Source organism: Ranitomeya imitator, chromosome 5 (assembly GCF_032444005.1).
Source record: "Ranitomeya imitator isolate aRanImi1 chromosome 5, aRanImi1.pri, whole genome shotgun sequence".
Lineage (NCBI taxonomy): Eukaryota > Metazoa > Chordata > Amphibia > Anura > Dendrobatidae > Ranitomeya > Ranitomeya imitator.
Genome location: NC_091286.1, coordinates 440,739,459 through 440,764,175, shown reverse-complemented (window position 1 = coordinate 440,764,175; position 24,717 = coordinate 440,739,459). Strand labels below are relative to the sequence as shown.

The window sequence follows — 24,717 nt, the reverse complement described above, 5'->3', positions numbered from 1 at the left end:
GCGGAGCACTCTGCACCACATGATCGCCACGCTCCCACAGCGGCGTAGCCCATTCCAACGCCCTGTCCGACAAGAGAGACACTATAAATCCCACCTTAGCCCGCTCTGTGGGAAAACGTGCAGCCAGGAGCTCGAGGTGAATAGAGCACTGACTCACAAATCCCCTACAAAATTTGCTATCACCAGAAAATTTTTCTGGCAGCAGGAGGCGAGAAAATGTCGGACCAGGGGTGGCAATGGACAGGGTTGCTGCAGCCACGCTAGCAGCCTGTACAGCAACTGCGGTAACATCCACAGCTGAGGTTGCGCTCTCAAGAGCCGCCAACCTACCCTCCAGCTGCTGGATATACCGCAAGGATTGCTGTTTGTCCGTCATTACTAGCCAGACACTGGCGCTAGTGTAATGTTAGGGCTAGCGGAACGCACCAAATACAAAGACAGATAGAGTATGGTGCGTTCGCAGCCCGGGGTCCACCGTGCAGAGATGGAACCTGCTGCCAAGTAATGACGGACTATATGGCGGTACTCATAAGTATACACACGTGGGTTAAACTTCACCCAGCGTGAAGGAAGCGATCCTGTTGCGTCACAGGATCGCGGTACCGCACATAGAGCGCGAGCAAGTAGTCAGCGAACTCAACCCCAACTAGGATTGAAGTCCGATTAGACCCTTGCTGGCACAACACCGCAACTGGGTGTGTAAGGAAGCTGAATAACAATATTAGGGCACAAGAGTTCATGCGGTGCCGCACTGACGAATGCCACTAACCACCCAGGCTTGGGTAAGGAAAGCACAGAGGAAGTGCACGGCACCGTACTGGCGGTCACAGCAACTGGACGCTGTAATGTGTGATTTGTGCTGTAGGATAAGTCGGGCGCTAGATAGCAACCATACACCTTCCGCGAACAGACATTCAATAGGGAAGGGGTATCCAAGGACGACTTGCACTCACAACAAACACACATATGCAAATGTACACTAGCGCATGGCCATGCGGTCATGCGCAGTTTATATAGTTGCAGCACAGGAAGTGGCCACAGAAACTTTGCCCTTCCAAGACCTGCCAAGAGGACCAATGGAATGTGCTGCAGGGCCTGAGCACATGACCCTCGATCTCCAACGGGAGATCTTGCCCTGGGCATGCTCAGTGTGTGCAGACAAGGACTTAGTCCCAGAGAAGTCCGCTCGCTGCTGACCAGCACTGGCTTTAATGGCAGAAGCTGAAGAAGCAGCAGTAACTCTCTGTACAGAGTGAGACTGAGCAAGACGCTGGGACCGACGTCCCTGCTGAGCAGACTCCACTGCGGCTGGATAAGAATGGGAGACCGCAGCGGAGATGGCTCGAGATTCCCCCTGTGCAGAAGCGGGAACTCGAGACCTAACATCACCTCTTCCCATTCCCCCACTGCTCTGGTCTTTGCAGTGTACCTCCTCAACAGTTCCATCACCTGACACAGCATGGCACAATGAAGTAATGTCATTGCACCCGCTGGATGAGATTTCAGGCGCAGAGGGGGAATAATGGGAGAGGAAGTATCACCTGATGCACCCTCCTGCATCATCTAGGATGCTGATACATTTGAATGTGCAGTGCTGGGAGCAGGAGAGAGGTGGAGGTGAAGCAGGCTCTGGCAGCAGGCCCCCTGACTCACAGGTCCTATAGCAGCTGCGTGGTCTGCCACTATTAGTGGCATGCCACCTGCTGGGGTGTGGGGGCCCTGGGCAATGCCTAGTTTGCCTGCCTCTAATGCCGGCCTGATTATGCCGGCCAGATGTTATCAGCTCCAGCAGTGTCTGGATGTAAACACTGACTAGAGCTGGAACACCAGAGCTCTATACATTGTTCAGGTGTCGCAGCTCCGCTTCTATTGAAGAAAATTGGAGCTAAGCTGCTGTACCCAAGAACAGCCACTATACAGTGAAAGGAGCTGTGCTGTTGGGCTCTTTTCCTTGTGCGTCTCTAGCTGCCTACAGAGCTGATATCAACTAGCAGTGGGTGTGCAAGGTGTTGGACCACCAACAATCTGATATTAATGACCTCTCCTAATGAGAGGTCATCACAATCAGAAGCTTGGAAAACCTCTTTAAGGCGCGTTTGTTCATCTCAATTGAACAAACCTTAAAATGTTGACATCCGGGCCCTCACTTCTCCTGTATCTGTTGAACTATGAGTTATTTTGTATTGTCTTCATTGTTTTGTAAAGTGATGCAGAATATGTTGGAGCTATATATTAAAATCACTATAATCATTATCAATTCATGGCTATATTTATCAGAAAACAGCTTGTTAGTTCTCTATTATTAACCAGTTGAAGACCGGACAAATTTTCCCCATTCCTTACCAAATTTATATATATATATATATATATATATATATATATATATATATATATATATATATATATATATATATATATAAATTTGGTAAGGAATGGGGAAAATTTGATATCATCATATATATATGATGGTGGCCCGATTCTAATGCATCAGCTATTCTAGAATATGTGTGAAGTTTATTTATGAAGTTTTCAGAATAATGCAATTTATACACAGAATTCGGCAAGTCGGGCGCGACCATTTAGCGAAGCGTGGTTCAAATTCCGCACCAATTCGCAGCTGGACTGCACCTGTCGCTGATTGTTCGTGGCCGGCCGAGCGTGATCAATCAATGAAGCCAGGGCCTGCTCCAGGTTTTTGAGGCCCTCCAGGCGAAAGAGTCTCAGTGGGCCCCCCTCTTTAACACATACCACGATTCATGATGCACAGATACAGCAGAGAAATATACCACAGCCAAGTAGCATATAACACAGTCCACGTAGCATATAGCACAGCCACGTAGCATATAGTACAGCCCATGTAGTATATAACACAGCACACATAGGATATAACACAGCCACGTAGTATATAATACAACCATGTAGTATATTGCCCAGCCACGTATATTGCACAGCTATGTAGTATATAGCACAGCCCACATAGTATATAACACAGCCATTTAGCACAGCCCATGTAGTATATAGCACATCCACATTGTATATTGCCCAGCCACGTATATTGCACAGCTATGTAGTATATAGCACAGCCCACATAGTATATAACACAGCCACGTAGCATATAGCACAGCACACGTAGTATATAGCACAGCTCACACAGTATATAACACAGCCCAGCCACGTAATATATTGCACAGCCACGTAGTATATAGCACAGCCCATGAAGTACATAGCACAGCTCACGAAGTATATTACACAGCCACATAGTATATTGCCCAGACATGTAATATATTGCACAGCCACGTAGTATAGAGTACAGCCCACATATTATATAGCACAGCGTCATAGTATATAACACAGCCACGTAGTAAATTGCCCAGCCATGTATATTGCACAGCTATGTAGTAAATAGCACAGCCCACGTAGTATAAAACACAGCCATATAGTACATAGCACAGCCCACATAGTATATAGCACAGCCACGTAGTATATTGCCCAGCCACATATATTGCACAGCTGTGTAGTATATAGCACAGCTCACATAGTATATATCACAGCCTCGTAGTATATAGCATAGCCCATGTAGTATATAGCACAGCTCACGCAGTATATAACACAGCCACATTATATATTGCACAGCCACGTAGTATATAGCACAGCCCACGAAGTAAGTAGCACAGCTAACAAAGTATATAACACAGCCATGTAGTATATTGCCCAGCCACATAATATACTGCACAGCCACGTAGTATAGAGCACAGCCCACGTAGTATATAGCACAGCAAAGTAGTATATAACACAGCCCATGCAGTATATAACACAGCCTATGCAGTATATAACACAGCCCACATAATCTATAGCACAGTTCACATAGTATATACCAATGTGGGCACAATATCCCTGTTAAAAAAAAGAATTAAAATAAAAAATAGTTATATACTCACCTTCCGCAGGCCCACGGATCCAGGCGAGGTGTTTAGCAATGCTCCTCGCGGCGCTCCGGTCCAAAAAATGCATTGCAGTCTCTCGAGATTGCCCACGTAGTGTATAACACTGCCCACGCAGTATATAACACTACACACGTAGTATATAACATCGCCCACGTAGTATATAACATTGCCCATGTAGTATATAACACAGGCCACATAGTATATAGCAGCCTCGCAGTATATAACTCAGCCCACATAGTATAAAGCACAGCCACGTAGTATATAACACAGCCACGTAGTATATAGCACAGCCACCTAGTATATAGTACAGCCACCTAGTATATAACACAGCCCACATAGTATATAACATTGCCCACTTAGTGTATAGCACAGCCCACGCAGTATATATCACAGGCCACGTAGTATATAACACTGCCCATGTAGTATATAGCAGCCTCGCAGTATATAACACAGCCCACATAGTATATAGCAATGTGGGCACCATATCCCTGTTAAAAAAAGAATGAAAATAAAAAATAGTTATATACTTACTCTCCGGCGTCCAGCGATGCTGTCCCGATGTGCGCGATGCGGCCGCCAGCTTCCGTTCCCAGCGATGCATTGCGAAATTACCCAGATGACTTAGCGGTCTCGCGAGACCGCTAAGTCATCTGGGTAATTTTGCAATGCATTACTGGGAACGGAAGCTGGAGGTAGCCTCGCGCGGATCGGTGGACGACGGAAGGTGAGAATAGCACGATTTTTTATTTTTTTTATTATTTTTAACACTAGATCTTTTTACTATTGATACTGCATAGGCAGCATCAATAGTTAAAAGTTGGTCACACAGGGTTAATAGCAGTCCATCAACACGGCCTGTTAACGCTGCCATTAACCCTGTGTGAGTGCTGACTGGAGGGGAGTATGGAGCGGGCACAAACTGGACAGAAGTAGGGAGGGGCGAATTCACGGCCAGACTGTGCCCGTCACGACAAATCAGCGGCGTGGGATATCCGTTACAGACAGACACACATACGGAAGTACCCCTTAGACCAGTGGTCCCCAACTCCAGGCCTCGAGGGCCGCCAACAGTGCAGGTTTTCAGGATTTCCTTAGTATTGCACAGGGGTTGGAATCATCACCTGTGCAGATGATCACATTACCACCGATGCAATACTAAAGAAATCCTGAAACCTGCACTGTTGGCGGCCCTCGAGGCCTGGAGTTTGGGACCCCTGCCTTAGACGATTATATAGATAGATACATCTATATATATAATTGTCTAAGGGTTTTTCCGTCTGTCTGTCTGTCTGTCTGTCTGTCTGTCTGTCCTGGAAATCCCGGCTCACTGATTGGTCGAGGCCGCCAATCAGAGACCGGCACAGCATCGACGTAGAAATCCAGCGTCTCTGATTGGCAACCATTATGACATCTACGTCGATACTGTGCCCGTCGCTGAATCAGAAACGTGAGATGTCTACGTCCTTTATGACATCATCGTCGCTGTGCCCGTTGCTGATTGGTCGAGGCCTGGCGGCCTCGACCAATCAGCAACGGGCACAGCGACGATGATGTCATAAAGGACGTAGACATCTCACGTTTCTGATTCAGCGACAGGCACAGTATCGACGTAGATGTCATAATGGTTGCCATGGCGACGATGATGTCATAAAGGTTGCCTCGACCAATCAGCGACGGGCGCAGTCTGCCGCGAATTCTGGAATCGTCATTGTCCATATACTACGGGGACATGCATATTCTAGAATACCCGATGCGTTAGAATCGGGCCACAATCTAGTATATATATATATATATTTTTATACATATGGTTTAAAGAGCTATACCATTTCATCACTTTAGGATAATCAAGTAAATTTTGCGCATTTTTTGTGACACTTGCGGCTTCATGTTTATGTCACTTTCATATTAGCTGGTGTCCGGCAATATCAATAAAAAAAGGAAATACCGTAAGTGTCTGTTTTTCCCAATTTATTTTCTCTTGTTGTCTCTGACAGCCAAATATCCAGTCCTGTAGCTACATGATCACCTGTAGCTAAGCTCCTATACACTAACAATTTCTAATGTTACTGCAGAGTAGGAGCAGAACCGCCCAGACATTTAAAGTCAGTCCGGAAGCATTTAAACCGCGCTCTCAGTGATCTAAACACCAATAAATGATCATTAACTTTGGATTAGTACCCTATCCAGATTATTGATGCTATTGACCAGGCAGAATGGGCCAGAACTCATGTGCCATATCTGTTAGACCGATGACATTGATGAAATTGTGCATGCTGCATAATTTTCAATTTTACTTACTGTCTTAACTGAACTACAGTAATCCCAAAGGTCAATTACCGTATTTTTCGCTCCGGATTATAAGACGCACCCCAAATTTTGAGGAGAAAAATAGGAAAAAAACTTTTTTTTATAAAATGGTGCTTCTTATAATCCATGCGTCTTATTTCTTACCGGGAGGTGGAGGCTGCAGTGAAGCGGGGTCCCAGGGTTGCTGCCGGTGGAGGCAGGAGTGGAATGTTGCTGCAGGACGCAGGCTGAGATGATGGGGTGTTCTGATGTGCGGTATGCCGCTGCAGGTGTCCAATGCTGCCGCTGTGCTCTGTCCCCGGTGTTGCTTGATTAACCCCTGAGCGGCATCGGACGTACTATACCGTCCGATGCCGGCTCCCCTGCTTTGATGCAGGGCTCCGCGGTGAGCCCGCACCAAAGCCGGGACATGTCAGCTGTTTTGAACAGCTGACATGTGCCCGTAATAGGCGCGGGCAGAATCGCAATCTGCCCGCACCTATTAACTAGTTAAATGCCGCTGTCAAACACAGACAGCGGCATTTAACTACCGCTTCTGGCCGGGCGGCCGGAAATGACGTCATCGCCGACCCCCGTCACATGATCGGGGGTCGGCGATGCTTGTATATTGTAACCATAGAGGTCCTTGAGACCTCTATGGTTACTGATGACCGGTGGCTGTGAGCGCCACCCTTAGCAGCAGATCGCTGCTATGTAGCAGAGCCGATCGAGTTGTGCCTGCTTCTAGCCTCCCATGGAGGCTATTGAAGCATGGCAAAAGTAAAAAAAAAAAAAGTTTAAAAAAATGTGAAAAAAATAAAAAAAACATAAAAGTTTAAATCACCCCCCTTTCGCCCCAATCAAAATAAATCAATAAAAAAATATCAAACCTACGCATATTTGGTATCACTGCGCTCAGAATCGCCCGATCTATCAATAAAAAAAAAGTATTAACCTGATCGCTAAACAGCGTAGCGGGAAAAAAAAAGTTGTGGGTTGATCACAGAATCATCCTTACCTTAGGAGGCAAGATCTTACATGGAGCCAAAGAGTGAGGAAGATTGACAGTCATCTTGTGTTTCTTCCATTTTCTAATTGAGCCAACAGTTGTTGCTTTTTCACCAAGTTGCTTGCCTATTGTCCTATAGCTCATCACAGCCTTGTTCACGACTACAATTTTGTCACTGGTTTCCTTAGACAGCTCTTATGCTTTGGCCCTAGTAGAGAGGTTGGAGTGTGATTGATTGTCTGGACAGGCATCTTTTATACAGTTCATGAATTCAAACAGGTGCAATTAATACAAGTAATGAGTGCTGTAGTGCAGAGGTGTTCATACCGTGCAGTAATGATTTAGTGATCCAGGAAAGTTCGAAGCTAACAGATTTAATGTACAAAACTCACAAAATGAACAGCACATGGTATCCTCCAAATCGCAGCCAGGACGTCACACCAGTCCGTATCCAAGACCGGTTGCCGAGGGTGACTGCACCACCATGTCATACTGAGAGGCGTCAGACGTTCATTGCTCTTGGATCTGTGTTACCTCACACCAGTTAGCTGCTGCAGAGCCACCTGCTCTGCCACTTGCAAACAAACACTGACACACCCAACCCTTTTACTGCAGGGTTTTTAAATGGAATCTGTGGCCATGGACCACTTGTAAGAACCAGCTGGAGGGAACTAACTGCCCCACTACCATTCTGTAGTTCGCTCCAAAAATAAAAGCCCATGCCGGGTTTTTTTTAATCTGCCTTGGGCAGATAGCTTGTCCAATACCACAATTACTTTTATTCTGCATTGCAACCACAGTTATACCTGTGACTGCAAAACACTCCAGCGGCCTTAATGGTCTTCTATGCACATCCTGGCGGATACATAGCTTCCCTCGCATATAATACCCGTCACTGACTCACAGTGCAGAGCAGGAGTGCTTCTTTAAGAAAAACAGGTCTGTGAGAGCCAGCATTCTTGTTGGTTGGCAGGTGATCAAATACTTATTTCTTGCAATAAAATGCAATTTAATTATGTAAAAATCATACAATGTGAGTCTCTGGTTTTTATTTTTAGATTCTGTCTTTCACAATTGAATTCTTTGTAAGTGGGAAAACCTGCAAAATCGGCAGTATATCAAATACTTATTTTCTCCACTGTATAATAACTATATACGATATAATATATTGTATATAATAACTATAATAACTGTCTTATGTTTGAACTTTATTTCACATGCAGTTTTGCCTGACAGGACTGTTAGAACTTTTTGATTTTGGAACAGAATATCTTTAACTTAAAAGTAGAAAAAGAGAGTGTGAATAGGGTTGTTGGGCTCTGTGCAAGAGGAAGATCAAGATCGGGTATACCTTTCTCACATCTGGTATACCTTTCTCACACCGGTTCCAGAACTACTGGGACTGTCACCAATGTTGCAGGGGGGAAGATTTTCAGACAAAGACCGACCTTTGCATGTGACTGCAGTAGGCGGGGCCATGTTAAAAAGAGCTGAGCGAGAGAAAAGGGTCATAGTCCAGGATGGATAGCTAAGCGGACAGTGGGATGCAGTGTCAGCTGTGAAAGCAGTGCATCCCCTGAGCGCAGGTCGCTATGACAGATCCCTTGCGTACCAGTCTGCTGCAAGTGGATGACAGACTGCCAGTTTCCTGCCAACCTCTACGCCAGGAGGTGACTCACGTTTGAAACCAGAGACTGGAAGGTGCGTGCAGCAGAGTGAGAAGCAGGTGACTAGGCCAGAGTCCCTTAGCCAGGTACCTGTATTCACCGTATAGCAAAGCCTTGTTCCAGTGGTACTATGTACTGGACTGAGCATAGCATTTGGCATTCGTGAGTGCAGGAGCACTCCGCACCCTTCAGAGACTCTTCACCTGTTCCGTGGATTGGAGCCCTGTCCTCTACAGACACCTCCGAGACTTCACGTGCCGCTGTTGTTGGTGCCACCGTTGGAGAATTGAGATGCTGCAATCAATAATACTACAGACTGATAAGTTTTATTGCCTTTGCTTCTTCTTATCGAACTATCGTTGTTTCCTGGCCTACCCCTTCCTAGCTCCCAGTTCTGCTCTTCTCCCTAACACACCTCCTGAGTCCTGCCACTCCCTGTGCGGAGTATATGTGTTGTTAATAAACCTATTAACTCTTGATCTGCCTCCTGTTTGTGATGATATCTCACATTCCTGCGATTTCTACATTTGGCGTAGTCAGCAGGATGTCGTTCAATGGTGCTGAGGCGGCAGATCAAGCAGTTGGAGGGGGCCCTAGATCCAGTATTTCCCTGTGGGCCATGTTAAACAACCTTACAAAGGTCACTGGGAATAACACGATTCTTTTGGAGTTGGACTGAACGTATAAGTGGGATGATGAGGATGCATCCCATGACTCCGGCCGTAGAAGCCATAAAGGTGGCTATGATGGCAATAGATTGGGAGGCCAGGGACTCTGTCATGCTTCGGCCCCTACAGATGAGAGATACCCTGGATAAAGTTGTGCTCAAACTTGAGGAGGCGCATGGTGACCCCACAGGCATAGGGGAGTTGCATATGCACCTGTTAGGCCGAGTTAAAAGAGAGGGGGAGACAGTCACCCATTTCATGAATGTGCTGCCGAAACTTCATACTGCCATTGCTCGCAAAGATAGCATAGGCATAGGGTCTATTGATGTAGTGCTGCAAGACCAATTATTGATGGGTCTATGGGACGTGCTGCTGAAGCAGGCTCTGTGGGAGCATTTGAAAGTAAAACCCAGCATGACTTTCTCTAAAATAGGTAGAGAAGTGTGCACATGCGAGCAAGAGCAGGGGTTGACAGTTCCTGTGGGGAAGGCCGGAGTGGGGAAGTGTCTACAACCATGGTTACTGCACCTCACTGGGTAGAACAACTGCGATAGGAGATACAGCAAATACGTGAAGAGTTAGCTGATTCAAAGAAAGTACCCGTAGTAGCTGCAAGCCCATCTGAACATTGATGTGAGCCTGCTCCCCGCCATGAGATGAGAATGTCCCGCAGAGAAGGAACCCCCACATGTTATAACTGTGGAGAAGTAGGACATGTAGCCCGGTGGTGCACCCGATGGGGTAGGCCTCTCCAGCTCCGTCCGTTAAAGTAGAGAGCTTCGAGCCTGAGAGACGCCAGATGGAGCCTGTACAAGTAAGAAGGAGTACTAGAAGTCCCACAAATCTTGATTCCATGTACCCAATCATCTGGGCAGAGATGAACGTTGTCTGGTCGATACGGCTCACAGGTGACTACAATGCCCAAAGTATACTTCCGCCCGCACTTCACTGAAGCAATGTGGCCTGAATAGGGACCAGTGATCAAGCTCACGGCTGTCAATCAGTTGCCTATCCCGGTCGCAGGGGTGGTCTGGATGACTAAAGTGGTCTGTGGGAAAGACTTAAGGTACCGTCACACTCAGCAACTTTGCAACGAGAATGACAACGATCCATGATGTTGCAGCGTCCTGGATAGCGATCTCGTTGTGTTTGAAACGCAGCAGCGATCTGGATCCCACTGTGCCATCGATGGTCGGAGCTAGAAGTCCAGAACTTTATTTCATCATCAGGTCGGCGTGTATCGTCATGTTTGACATCAAAAGCAACGACGCCAGCAACGTTTTACATGGAGATAACAACCAGCGAGAACGATAAGTGAGTCGCCGTTACGTCACTGGATCGCTCCTGCATCGTTCTGGAGTTGCTGTGTTTGACATCTCGACAGCGACCTAAACAGCGACGCTCCAGAGATCTAGTTTAGGTCGGCTCATTGTCTATATTGCTGCAGGATCGCTGAGTGTGACGGTACCTTTAGGATGAAAAGGAGTGGTGCTAACAGATGGAGAGGCGAGTAATGTACATACTGTCATGCTAGGCATGAATGTGTTGAGAGAGTTCATCAGTCTTCTTATTAATGAGTCCCCAGACAGGTTCCTTAAACAATGGAGTACTCATACATCACAAAAGAGTCTTCCAACAGCTGATTAGGGCGTCCCAAACCCAAAAGACCTCCAGCAGTGGAAAGACACTGGGGAAAGTAATTGCCTCATCTTCAATCAATAGAGTCCTACCGCCAGGTCAAACAGTGCTTACCCTGCTCCAGGAGCATGTACCCTCCTGGAAGGTGTCAAGGTTCAGATCAAGCCGAGTAATGCTGACCAGTTACCGCAAGGAATTCTTGTGGCCTGGACATTAGCTACTTTGCGTGACGGATCAGTTCTTGTACGCTGCGTGAATTTTAGGAAAAATGATGTCATACTACCCCCAGAAGCAAAATGGCTCACATCTCCTGTGTATGCCAGAAGAGTTAACAAGGGAATCCTTGGATGGTGACTGTTGTGAATTCTGTGGCAGAGCTCCCTCCTGTGGTCACAAGTGGTACTTCGGCTGATTCTCTCTGTGAGCTTCCGTTGGTGGAGGAGAGTGGTACTGCGGCTTCTGAGTTTCCTTCCTCAGGTGATGTGGTGAAGTTGTTAGGTGCTGCTCTATTTAACTCCACCTAGTGCTTTGATCCTGGCCTCCAGTCAATGTTCTAGTATTGGACCTGTTTCCTCCTGGATCGTTCCTGTGGCCTGCTGCTCTGCATAGCTAAGTTCCGCTTTGTTATTTTGTTTGCTGCTTTTTTCTGTCCAGCTTGCTTATTTGTTTTTTTTCTTGCTTGCTGGAAGCTCTGGGACGCAGAGGGTGTACCTCCGTGCCGTTAGTTCGGTACGGAGGGTCTTTTTGCCCCTTTGCGTGGTTGTTTGTAAGGTTTTGTGTTGACTGCAAAGTTACCTTTCCTATCCTCGCTCGGTTTAATAAGTCGGGCATCACTTTGCTAAATCTCTTTCATCTCTACGTTTGTCTTTTCATCTTAACTCACAGTCATTATATGTGGGGGCTGCCTTTTCCTTTGGGGTATTTTTCTGAGGCAAGGTAGGCTTATTTTCTATCTTCAGGCTAGCTAGTTTCTCAGGCTGTGCCGAGTTGCATAGGGAGCGTTAGGCGCAATCCACGGCTGCCTCTAGTGTTGTTGGAGAGGATTAGGGATTGTGGTCAGCAGAGTTCCCACGTCTCAGAGCTCGTTCTATGTTTTTGGGTTATTGTCAGATCACTGTATGTGCTCTGACTTCTATGTCCATTGTGGTACTGAATTACCTCTCATAACAGTACTGGAGGCCCAAAGTACTAGTGATTCTCAATAGAGGGAAAAAAGAAGTTCTGAGACCATTTTTTTTTCTCTGCACTGTGTTTTGCCTTTTTTTTCCCCTAGACATTTGGGTGGTTCAGTACACAGGTGTAGCGATGGACATTAAAGGTCTGTCTTTATGTGTGGATCAGCTCTCGGCAAGAGTACAAAAGATTCAAGACACTATTGATCAGAAATCTATGTTAGAACCAAGAATTCCTATTCCTGATTTGTTTTTTGGAGATAGAACTAAATTTCTGAGTTTCAAAAATAATTGTAAACTATTTCTGGCCTTGAAACCTCGCTCCTCTGGTGACCCAGTTCAACAAGTTTTGATCATTATTTCTTTTTTACGTGGCGACCCTCAGGACTGGGCATTTTCTCTTGCGCCAGGAGATCCTGCATTAAGTAATATCGATGCATTTTTCCTGGCGCTCGGATTGCTGTACGATGAACCTAATTCAGTGGATCAGGCAGAGAAGAATTTGCTGGCTCTGTGTCAGGCTCAGGATGATATAGAGGTTTATTGTCAGAAATTTAGAAAGTGGTCCGTACTCACTCAGTGGAATGAAGGTGCACTCGCAGCTATTTTCAGAAAGGGTCTCTATGAAGCCCTTAAGGATGTCATGGTGGGATTTCCTATGCCTGCTGGTCTGAATGAGTCTATGTCTTTGGCTATTCAGATCGGTCGACGCTTGCGTGAGCGTAAATCTGTGCACCATTTGGCGGTATTATCTGAGCATAAACCTGAGCCTATGCAGTGCGATAGGACTTTGACCAGAGTTGAACGGCAAGAACACAGACGTCAGAATGGGCTGTGTTTCTACTGTGGTGATTCCACTCATGCTATCTCTGATTGTCCTAAGCGCACTAAGCGGTTCGCTAGGTCTGCCACCATTGGTACGGTACAGTGAAAATTTCTTTTGTCCGTTACCTTGATCTGCTCTTTGTCATCTTATTCTGTCATGGCATTTGTGGATTCAGGCGCTGCCCTAAATTTGATGGACTTGGAGTATGCTAGGCGTTGTGGGTTTTTCTTGGAGCCCTTGCAGTGTCCTATTCCATTGAGAGGAATTGATGCTACGCCTTTGGCCAAGAATAAGCCTCAGTACTGGACCCAGCTGACCATGTGCATGGCTCCTGCACATCAGGAGGTTCGCTTTCTGGTGTTGCATAATCTGCATGATGTGGTCGTGTTGGGGTTGCCATGGCTACAAGTCCATAATCCAGTATTAGATTGGAAATCCATGTCTGTGTCCAGCTGGGGTTGTCAGGGGGTACATGGTGATGTTCCATTTCTGTCTATTTCGTCATCCACCCCTTCTGAGGTTCCAGAGTTCTTGTCTGATTACCGGGATGTATTTGATGAGCCCAAGTCCGATACCCTACCTCCGCATAGGGATTGTGATTGTGCTATCGATTTGATTCCTGGTAGTAAATTCCCAAAAGGTCGACTGTTTAATTTGTCTGTGCCTGAGCACGCCGCTATGCGGAGTTACGTGAAGGAGTCCTTGGAGAAGGGGCATATTCGCCCGTCATCGTCGCCATTAGGAGCAGGGTTCTTTTTTGTGGCCAAGAAGGATGGTTCGCTGAGACCTTGTATAGATTACCGCCTTCTAAATAAGATCACAGTTAAATTTCAGTACCCCTTGCTGTTGTTATCTGACTTGTTTGCTCGGATTAAGGGGGCTAGTTGGTTCACCAAGATAGATCTTCGTGGTGCGTATAATCTTGTGCGTATTAAGCAAAGCGATGAATGGAAAACTGCATTTAATACTCCCGAGGGCCATTTTGAGTATCTGGTAATGCCATTCGGACTTGCCAATGCTCCATCAGTGTTTCAGTCCTTTATGCATGACATCTTCCGAGAGTACCTGGATAAATTCCTGATTGTGTACTTGGATGACATTTTGATCTTCTCGGATGATTGGGAGTCTCATGTGAAGCAGGTCAGAACTGTGTTTCAGGTCCTGCATGCTAATTCTTTGTTTGTGAAGGGATCAAAGTGTCTCTTTGGTGTTCAGAAGGTTTCATTTTTGGGGTTCATCTTTTCCCCTTCTACTATCGAGATGGACCCTGTTAAGGTCCAAGCCATCCATGATTGGACTCAGCCGACATCTCTGAAAAGTCTGCAAAAGTTCCTGGGTTTTGCTAATTTTTATCGTCGCTTCATCTGCAATTTTTCTAGTATTGCTAAACCATTGACCGATTTGACCAAGAAGGGTGCTGATGTGGTCAATTGGTCTTCTGCTGCTGTGGAAGCCTTTCAAGAGTTGAAGCGTCGTTTTTCTTCTGCCCCTGTGTTGTGTCAACCAGATGTTTCGCTTCCATTCCAGGTCGAGGTTGATGCTTCTGAGATTGGAGCAGGGGCTGTTTTGTCGCAGAAAAGTTCTGATTGCTCGGTGATGAAACCATGCGCCTTCTTTTCCAGGAAGTTTTCGCCTGCTGAGCGAAATTATGATGTTGGCAATCGAGACTTGCTGGCCATGAAGTGGGCATTCGAGGAGTGGCGTCATTGGCTTGAAGGAGCTAAGCATCGCGTGGTGGTCTTGACTGATCATAAGAACTTGACTTATCTCGAGTCTGCCAAGCGGTTGAATCCTAGACAGGCTCGTTGGTCGCTGTTTTTTGAACGTTTTGACTTTGTGATTTCGTACCTTCCGGGCTCTAAAAATGTGAAGGCGGATGCTCTGTCTAGGAGTTTTGTGCCCTGACTCTCCGGGTTTATCTGAGCCGGCGGGTATTCTCAAAGTGCTGCACCCAAAAGAGAGCACTATTGTCAAATTCCTCCCCAAATACACCAGGTGGTTAAAGGAATACTGACCCAGATGCTACATAAGGGGGTAATTTGAAAGAGTCAGAGCCCATGGGCTGCCCCCATCATGCTGGTGAGGAAGAAAGATGGGACATTACGCTTCTATGTGGATTACCGGAAACTCAACACCTGTACGGTATGGGATTCTTATCTGCTGCCGAGGAATGAGGAGTCCCTGTCCACCCTGGAGAATGCTAAATACTTTTCCATGTTTGACCTTGCCAGTGGCTGCTGGCAAGTGCTGAGGTCCGAGCAACACCGACCCAAAACAACCTTCATACTTGCCATGGGGTTATTTGAGTTTGATTGAATGCCATTCGGTCTGGCCAATGCCCCAGGTACGTTTCAGCAACTCATGGAGAGGAGTTTGGGAGATTTAAACTTTGAGGCCACTGATCTATCTGGATGACATTATTGTCTTTGCTCCCGCATTTGAAGAACATCTTCGGAGACTGGAACAGGTATTGAGTCATCTACAACAGCGTGGTCTAATAGTGAAGCCACAGAAGTGTCTTCTGTTTCGCACTCAGATTGAGCATCTGGTACACGTTGTCTCTGAAGAAAAGATTGCTGCGGTACAAGATTGGCCTACCCTGAAAACCATGAAAGACGTGCGGGCTTTCCTAGGACTCACAGGGTATTTCAGACGTTTTGTGAAGAACTTTACCTACATTGTGAACCCGCTGCTGGAACTATTGAAGGGGGTACCAACTAGTGCTAAAAACAGAACTGTACAAGGGTAGCGAGCGACAAGAGGGAGCATTTCAAGCCCTGAAATTCGCCTTGATGAAGGCCCCAGTGCTGGGGCCCTGGGGCCCTGGGACAATGCTGGTTAACTCAGATGGTGAAGTTTCATTATAAAATCACTTACAAGAGAGGAGCAGATAATACCAATGCTGATGCTTTGCCCGAGTGAACTAACCATGATAAGGAACTGGAGGCTGGTGAGGTTCCTAGATTCAGGGCCTGGAGCAAGTACAGATGCCGACTCGTGAGGGTCTACTGGGAAAATCCAATGATGAGTGGTTCCAGATCCAACAGGAAGATAAAGAATTGGCTTGATTGAGGCAGCGGGTGTCATCCAAACAACTGCCCAGCCAGCAAGAAAAATATGCTCTGTCCTTTGGTGCTCTGCGGATGCTACGGCAGTGAGAGAAACTACAGCTGTGTGATGGAGTTCTGTAACAGAAAGTTCTACTGCCATGGGAGCTTGGGGTCACCTGACAAATGGTGGGTCCCTGAAACGTTGCTGCCCCAGGTGGCTACAGAGGCATATGAAAGAAAACCTCACTTCAGACCAGAAAAGACATTCCAGTGGCTACAACGACTAATTTCTTAACCTCAATTAAAAACTGGAGTGGAGGAAATCTGTCAACTATGTCGGAGCTGTGAGTTGGCCAAGCCACCTGAACAAAGGGCCCCACACAGACCATAGTGACATCTGCTCCTCTAGAGTTGCTAATAATAGATTATCTGACTGTTAGCCCAGTGCATCAGGAAAATGAACATTGCTTGGTGATGACGGAACACTTCACGAAGTCTGCCATTGTGATTTCAATGCAAGATCAGACTGCTGAATCCGTGACATACGCCATCTGTAAGAACTTCATCCAGGTGTACGGGTGTCTAAAGCGCATACACTCAGATCAAGGCGCCTGTTTTCTTGGAAGGGTGATGGAAAAGTTACATTGGTTGTACAAGATAGGGGAAGTCTTGGATGACGCCCTACCAGCCCCAGGGAATTGGAGCCTGTGAATGGTTCAACCATCCTCTGATCCAAATGTTGAGGACCTTTGAGGAGGATAGGAAGGCCCGATGGTCCGAGTATGTGGCCAAGTTGGTATGGGTGTATAACAATCGAAAACATACCACCACCGGTTACACGCCATATACTCTCCTGTTTGGTCGACAGGGAAAGAAATTACTGAACTGGAGCTAGAGCCCGAGGAAGACTACCCACGGATGGGGATGTCCACTTGAGTTCGAAAACATCGATATCGATTGCAGACTTTGCATCGTCTTGTATGGACCAAGTTTCAAGAATTGGAACATCCCAGGGCCGCTCCTCTGCGAGGGAAAGCTCTCTAGGCTGGAGACTGTGTCCTGGTATGAGAAAGGCACCCTCAAGATTAGCTGGAGTGCCGGTGGGAAAAGGACCCGTATCGGGTGAAGCATAGAGTCAATGCTAAGGGACTCATCTATGAGATTCCGACTGAGGGAGTGGAAGGCTCCCCCACTCACACAGTCCATCAAAACATGTTACGACCCTGCTTATCAAGAGATCCCAACAAGAATAGGAGACACTGGATGCTCCAAATGTGGTTCTGCCAGTCCTGAGTGAATATGAAGAGGAAAAATCTGATGCTGATGGTTCATTCGGGGAAAATGCGTCTTCCATGCACTGAGGACAACCTGATGCAGTTTCTCCAATGGAATCTATTGCTCCTTTTATCCTGCGGCACTCCGAATGATCTACAGTAGGCGTAACCCCTAACCAATACAATCAGGATCAGTTTGCTTGGGGGCAAATAGTTCAAGGACTGGAAGACTGTCAGCGTGAGCTAAGAAGACTCTCACCTGTGGAATGGTGAGCTAAAAGATAGGAGGAATGTAAGAGGAAGAACAAGATCGGGTATACCATTCTCACACCGGTTTCAGAACTACCGGGACTGTCACTAATGTTGCAGCAGGTAAGATTTTCAGACAAGGACTGACCCTTGCATGTTACTGCAGTAGGCGGGGCCATGTAAAAAAAAGCGCTGCACGTGAGAAAAAGGTCAGAGTCCAGGCAGGAAAGATAAGCGGACAGTGGAGTGCATTGTCAGCTGTGAAAGCAGTGCATCCCTTGAGTGCAGACAGACTTGACAGATCTCCTGCATACCGGTCTACTGTGAATGGATGACAGACTGCCAGTTTCCCACTAACCTCCACACCAGGAGGTGACTCACGATTGAAACCAGAGACTGTAACATGCACGCAGCGCAGTGAGAAGCAGGTGACTAGGCCAGAGCTCCTTAGCCAGGTACCTGTATACACCATGGAGTAAAGCTTTGTTCCGGCGGTACTACATACTGGACTGAGCACAACATTTGGCATACAGCCCTTCAGAGACTCTTCACCCATTCCGTGGATTGGAGCACCGTCCTCTACAAACACCTACGAGACTTCACATGCCGCTGTTGTCGGTGCCACTGTAGGAGAACAGAGACGCTGCAATCAAGAATACTACAGACTGATACGTTTTTTTGCCTTTGCTTCTTCTTATCGAACTATCGTTTGTTCCTGCTCTACTGAGGAGGTGGTGATGGTGAACTCAGTCGAGGGGTTCAAGAGAGGCCTGGATGTCTTCCTGGAGCAGAACAATATTGTATCATACAATTAGGTTCTGTAGAAGGACGTAGATCTGGGGATTTATTATGATGGAATATAGGCTGAACTGGATGGACAAATGTCTTTTTTCGGCCTTACTAACTATGTTACTATGTTACTATGTTACTCCGTCCGAGCTCCCAGTTCTGCCCTTCTCCCTAACACCTCACAAGTCCTGCCACTTCCTGCGCGGAGTATATGTGTTGTTAATAAACCTGTTAACTCTTGATCTGCCTCCTGTCCGTGACGACATCTCACGTTCCTGCGATTTCTACATCTGCATTAAATGAGATGCACAGTTCAGCATTAGTATGCAGTGTATAATGCAGTGTGATTTCTATAACAGGTTTAGTTATTAAAAAGATATATTTAATGTAATTATTGTTTAATTTATCACAGCAACCATCTCTTAATAGTATGCATATAGATATGTAAAAATATTGACTAGAGGAAGCTTTTGCTATAAGAAGTTTAAGATTAAAAAAAGTGCCTTATGTTAAGAACTTTGCTAAAAAGAGAAGGTATTTGGTGAAACCTATTTTCATCCAGTCCTATTGTTTTTTTAATTTCCCAGGAGCTGTTTGGATACAGAACACTGATTTGGAGACAAGCACTTTGCATTATTGGGTACATTTTTTCCCTAGGATTTCTTCTACTCCTATTTTATTGGAAACCTGAATGGGACGTCTGGTGTCAATGTGCTCCGTGTGCCCTTGAGAAAGCTAATGTTATTTTACTGAGAACCACGGTGTGTATTTATGCGTTTTCTTATATTTCTTGGACAATGACACTGTGTACTTATTTAAATACTGTTGTTCGTTGACTATATACCAGCAATGAAACCTGTTTTTACAATTGTTTGGTCCTTTGTTAATGACACAACCTGGGGTCTAGTGGATACAGTTTTTTCTTGTGACAAGTTGTCAAAAGTCTTGTAAATTAGTTCTTCTCTAAAGTGAATAAGTCTAGCTCGCTAATGCTCTCTATTGGAGAGAACTACTCTATACATCAATATCTGATATTTTAAAAAGTAAGGTAGGTTATTTAAACACATGCACTTACCTATCCATGGAAAGCTGTTTCAGGGTTATTTTGTTTTCTTTAAGAACCCAAGAGTGCTTCAAATATTGTCTAGGACAACAAAAAAGGATGTATTATATTGTATTATAGTCTACTGTCTAAAAAGAAAGGCCCCAAAGACACCACAATAAGAATATGGGATCAGTAGCCTTCTATTGCAGAAGTTAGGGTGCTCCCAGAATCCATTTGCCCTACCTCACTAGTGAAACTAGGAGCTCAATATAAACTAACTCTCTTTCAGTAGGAGACCCAGGGGTTTCAAGGGAGAAGCAGAACCTGAAAGCCACACATTTCCCTCTTATTCCAATCATGAGGGAACTCATAGTGGAACAATACTCTGAAAAGTCCTTGTGACAAGGTTTTAAACAGTTTTACAGTTAAGGTTTTTCAGTTAAAATGTGACTGTACCTTCAACTGGGAAAATTAAAAATTACTCATTTTAGGCAAAAGGCTTGAAAACAGAACATGCTCTTCAAAGAATGAAAGTGAAGTGCATCCAAATGTGCTAATAATTCAAGTGGGGTCTCACACTGCTCTGGGCATGGCTTCAATTCTGGAAGTGGAAATCACCTGATCACATAGTTATATAAGTCACCTAGCACATATCCTAAAACTTCCACTTAGTGTGCATTAGTGTGTCTGCATTTTGCATCAGAAGGCCAGGTCAAATCCAAAGAATTAAGCAAACACTGCACTTGACCTTAGTTAGACATATACTGCATATGGAGAGCTTCAGTAGATTCAGTGAAATTACCCTTCTATTAACCCCTGCAACATGAAACGTTGCAGGCTTTAAAAAAGCTTCATTTCATTGGATGTGCTGCATCACTCTCTGTATTTGTTGACATTTTTGACTGATTGATCAAGTACATAAAGGTGTGCACCCCCTCTGGAGAGCATAATTACATGATAGATATTTATTGGCTAAACACCTATCTTTCCTCACTCTCCATACTCAGTGTTTGTGTTCCTATATTCTCTTTAAGAGAATTGCTGCCGGACTCCCCTTGCAGATGTTCATCTCAAGGGCGAACAAAAGGATCAGCTTTTGGGAATTCAACAGGCTGATTCCTTCTCTCCTCCAACATCATTTCCTGGCCGAAAGCTAGGAGGCCGCCATGCACATTAGACAGTTGACCAATCTGAACAATATTGGCTACTTTAGTACTATTGTGTATGGAGGGATTTAGCGAATCAGGGTTTTTTAAACAAAAAGGAAAAACAATTATCAAAAATGCATAGAAAAATATTTAGAATTGGGAGTCCTCAGTGGTTGATTCCTTTTAATGGCTAACTGAAAAGATGGTAATAAATTGCAAGCTTTCAAGACTACTCAAATCTCTTCATCAGGCGTAGACTAAAAGAAATTCTGAAGAATCACATATTTATGTACAACACAGCACAGAAAAATGCCATAGATAAAACAGGTGACATGAAGCAGAATTACCATTATGTGAATGATAAACAGTTATGTCCATAAATATTGGAACAGTTCATAGATAATGAATGTTTTATTGTCCTCTGATTGGGATCTGGTTCTGTTATGATGACCCCACATGGTCTGAGGAGCAAATTCCTTAGTTGATGTAAAAAGACATAAATCCATGTGACACATTCATTCCTGCACTGAGAGTGTCAAAGGTCATCATAAGCTTATATTCCCATACTCTTCTGTCTCTCTGAGATTTGAAGTTGCCTTTTAATACAAGTAATTTCATGTCCATAATGCTATGATTGGGGAGACAAAACTGTATTGCTACAGGTAGATCCATTCTTTTTTCTCTTATTGTATGGCGGTGAGAGTTCATTGTTTTCAGTTTCTGCCCTGTCTCCCATACATACAGACCCCCAGTTGGACATTTCGTACAAATAATTAAATACACCACATTAGAAGTGACGCAGCTGAAAGTACATGGTATCTTATAGTCCAGGTGTGAATTGGGGATCTGTATCTTGTCCGTGGTCATTATAAATGGACAGGTTTTACATTTTTTCTGGTTGCAAGGAAAGGTTCCTGCAGCTGTTGGAGAGGACAGCGAGCATCTGACAATGATACTTCTTAGATTTGGGGGCTGCCTAAAATACAGTAGTGGGGGGTCTGGAAAAATGGATTATAAGTGGGCATCATTTTGTAGTAAAGGTTGCAATTTCAGTGCAGCTCCCCTTAGCACCTCCAGATTTGGATTGTAGGTGACCACTAGAGTCACCCGGTTGTTTTCTTCTTTAGACTTTTAATGTAGCAGGTGATTCCTTGATATTCTGGCGGCTCTTGTAATCTGGTTTTCAATTGTTCTTGGATGGTAGCCCTGATTCAAAAAGGTCTTTCTGAGGCGGCCAAGGTGTTCTTCTCTATCCATGGGGTTGGAACGTATACTATCATATCTGATGGCTTGGCTGTAGACAATATAATTTTTTATGTGTTTTGGATGGAAACTGTCACATTTAAGGTATGTTGGATGGTCGATTGGATTCTGACACAGGGATGTTTCTATTTCATTGTTCTGCAGCTTAATGATGGTGTCCAAAAAGTTAATTTCAATGCAAGAGTAGTTGAGTGTTAAGTTGATGGTAGGATGAAATTGATTAAACTGTTCATGGAACGTCTTTAGCTGTGGCTCAGACTCCGTCCAGATAATTTTCCAGTCCTGTCCAGTCTGAGCCACAGCTAAAGACGTTCCATGAACAGTTTAATCAATTTCATCCTACCATCAACTTAACACTGTATTTTTACATCAACTAAGGAATTTGCTCCTCAGACCTTGTGGGGTCATCATAACAGAACCAGACCCCAATCAGATTACAATAAAACATTCCTTATCTGTGAACTGTTCCAATATTTATGGATATAACTGTTTATCAATCACATAATGGTAATTCTGCTTCATGTCACCTGTCTTATCTATGGCATTTTTCTGTGCTGTGTTGTACATAAATATGTGATTCTTCAGAATTTCTTTTAGTCTATGCCTGATGAAGAGACCTGAGTAGTCTCGAAAGCTTGCAATTTGTTACCATCTTTTCAGTTAGCCACTAAAAGGCATCAACCACTGAGGATTCTCAATTCTAAATATTTGTCTATCCACTGGCTAACACGGTACCAAGATATATATCTTTCCTGTATCAAAAATTCATACAGTATATACTACACATGGTTGTTCATTAATTGTAGACAACTGGAATATGAAATTCTCATAAAGTATTTCTTAACTATTTCCAATACATTTTCTGTCTCACTTCCTTGTGTATATCAAGATTTTTAATCACAAAACTAAAGCCTCCATCCGCATCAGCTACTATTGAGACAAAATGGCCGATTTCAACCATAATGAATGGATTTCAGTTACCAAGATGAAACGATCAAGTGTTCATTTAGGCCAGAGGGGGGGATCTATTTTGGATATTTCAGCCATCCTTCGGGGGCCGTACAAAAATGCACGCTATCTCCACAAACAAAATACATCCTGACCCTGGTATTCATGTCAGGACGTAATCTTTCATTGCACGCTACTCAGTGGACATTAAAATTAAGCTGCAGGCCCAAGCAGTGTGGTCCCCAGGAATCTGCCCAGGTGACAGATAAAAGCTCATCGAGGACCGTTAACAGTCCATGGACATGAGTTTCCCCACCCTTGATTTAGACTATTGCTAATCAACAAACATTCACTATCATTTCAAAAATCTATCAGTCAACTTGGAGTTTTTCAGTTGATCATAAATTGGTTGCATTTTTGGTCAGAAAATCCAACCTGGCCAATGTAGTCTGAGATCTTTTTTTTTTTAATACTAACAATGAATGGCTGTTCAACTGACAGATGAATGCTTGTTCACCAGCCTACCTTTGCCTAATGTATATGAAGGCCTTTACAAATATAACAGCTTGCAGAAGAGGAATGTTTAAGTCCTGCCCAGAAATAACCCTTTTTCCAACAAGGAGCAACCAAAACCTTTTTGCGCAGCCAACTTTGGTTGAGGTTTACATAAGCTCTTTTTAATTTTCCACCCTGCACAACCCAGAATTTGTCTGGATTACAAAAAAAATCTTTGCAAATTCAGACAGTTGGCAGCTTCATATTTGATGATTGAAACAGGAAACTGATACCAATTTCAATATAGATATCAGAGATTTGTATGATGATGCCCTAATCACATCTGTGTCATCACATTGTCAGGACAAATTTTTATTCTCCGAGAGAGAACAATGAAATCTATTGAATAACACATAGTCTGAACTCTTGTAAGGCATGAGGAATAGATATAAAAATATATTTACCACATGTATACATTTTAATTATATCTGAATACCCTTTCTCCTATATTTTCTGACTTCACCACAATTTGTCTTCCTTTTAGGATGATTTTAAAAAATATGTCAAGAAAAAAGTATTTTGGGTAAAACCTTTAAAAACAACAAATAAAGGATCAGAAGAGTTGAACTCTGATGTGAAATCTCTAATCAACAAAGCTTTGATCATGCCAGAATGCAAGGTTTGTTCTTTAATTAATCATAACATTATATGTTCATAATTACACACTATAGATTGTTCACACTAGATGTTTACCATGAACAATTTGACATTTGTTCGACAGATTGGGCAGTAAGTAAATGTTGCTAGAAATTATGAATATGCCATTCACACACAAAAGCGTAACTACTGTAGAGTTCTATGGACCCCATTGGAAAATTTAAACCTGCTTCTACCCCTCCAGCATGTTGGCCAGATGCATGGGCCTTTGTAATATTTTTGACCTTATACAAACATATGTGTTAAACCCCTTATCGACCACCGATACATATTAAAACGACGGTCATTAACATGCCTTATTTCCTCATCAGTCATCACCGTTTTAAAACAGTGATCGGGAATAAGTGAATAGCGCTGCCCTGCAGCTGAAATTCCTATTGGTAACAGCTGTACGTGACAGCTGACACTCTATGGTATAAGCCCTGGACAGTTTTGGAACTGATTGGGGCTGATTAATCCCTTAAATACTGCTGTCGCAATTGACAGCGCTATCTAAGTGGTTAAATGGGGGTTAAAAGACTCCCTTTGA

General features: G+C 44.4%; 1 protein-coding gene across 3 annotated transcripts in view; it reads left to right on the top strand.

Moving 5' to 3' along the window:
• Positions 1-24,717, top strand: part of LOC138638123 (probable cation-transporting ATPase 13A5) — a 553,152-nt gene that overhangs the window by 80,087 nt on the left and 448,348 nt on the right. For 2 of the 3 annotated variants that reach the window (XM_069727147.1, XM_069727150.1), the window contains exons 2-3: positions 19,160-19,333; positions 24,016-24,150. In XM_069727147.1, the coding sequence (XP_069583248.1) occupies positions 19,160-19,333; positions 24,016-24,150 (309 nt within the window). The remainder of the gene's footprint in view (positions 1-19,159; positions 19,334-24,015; positions 24,151-24,717) is intronic. The other variant, XM_069727148.1, reaches the window with a different exon arrangement.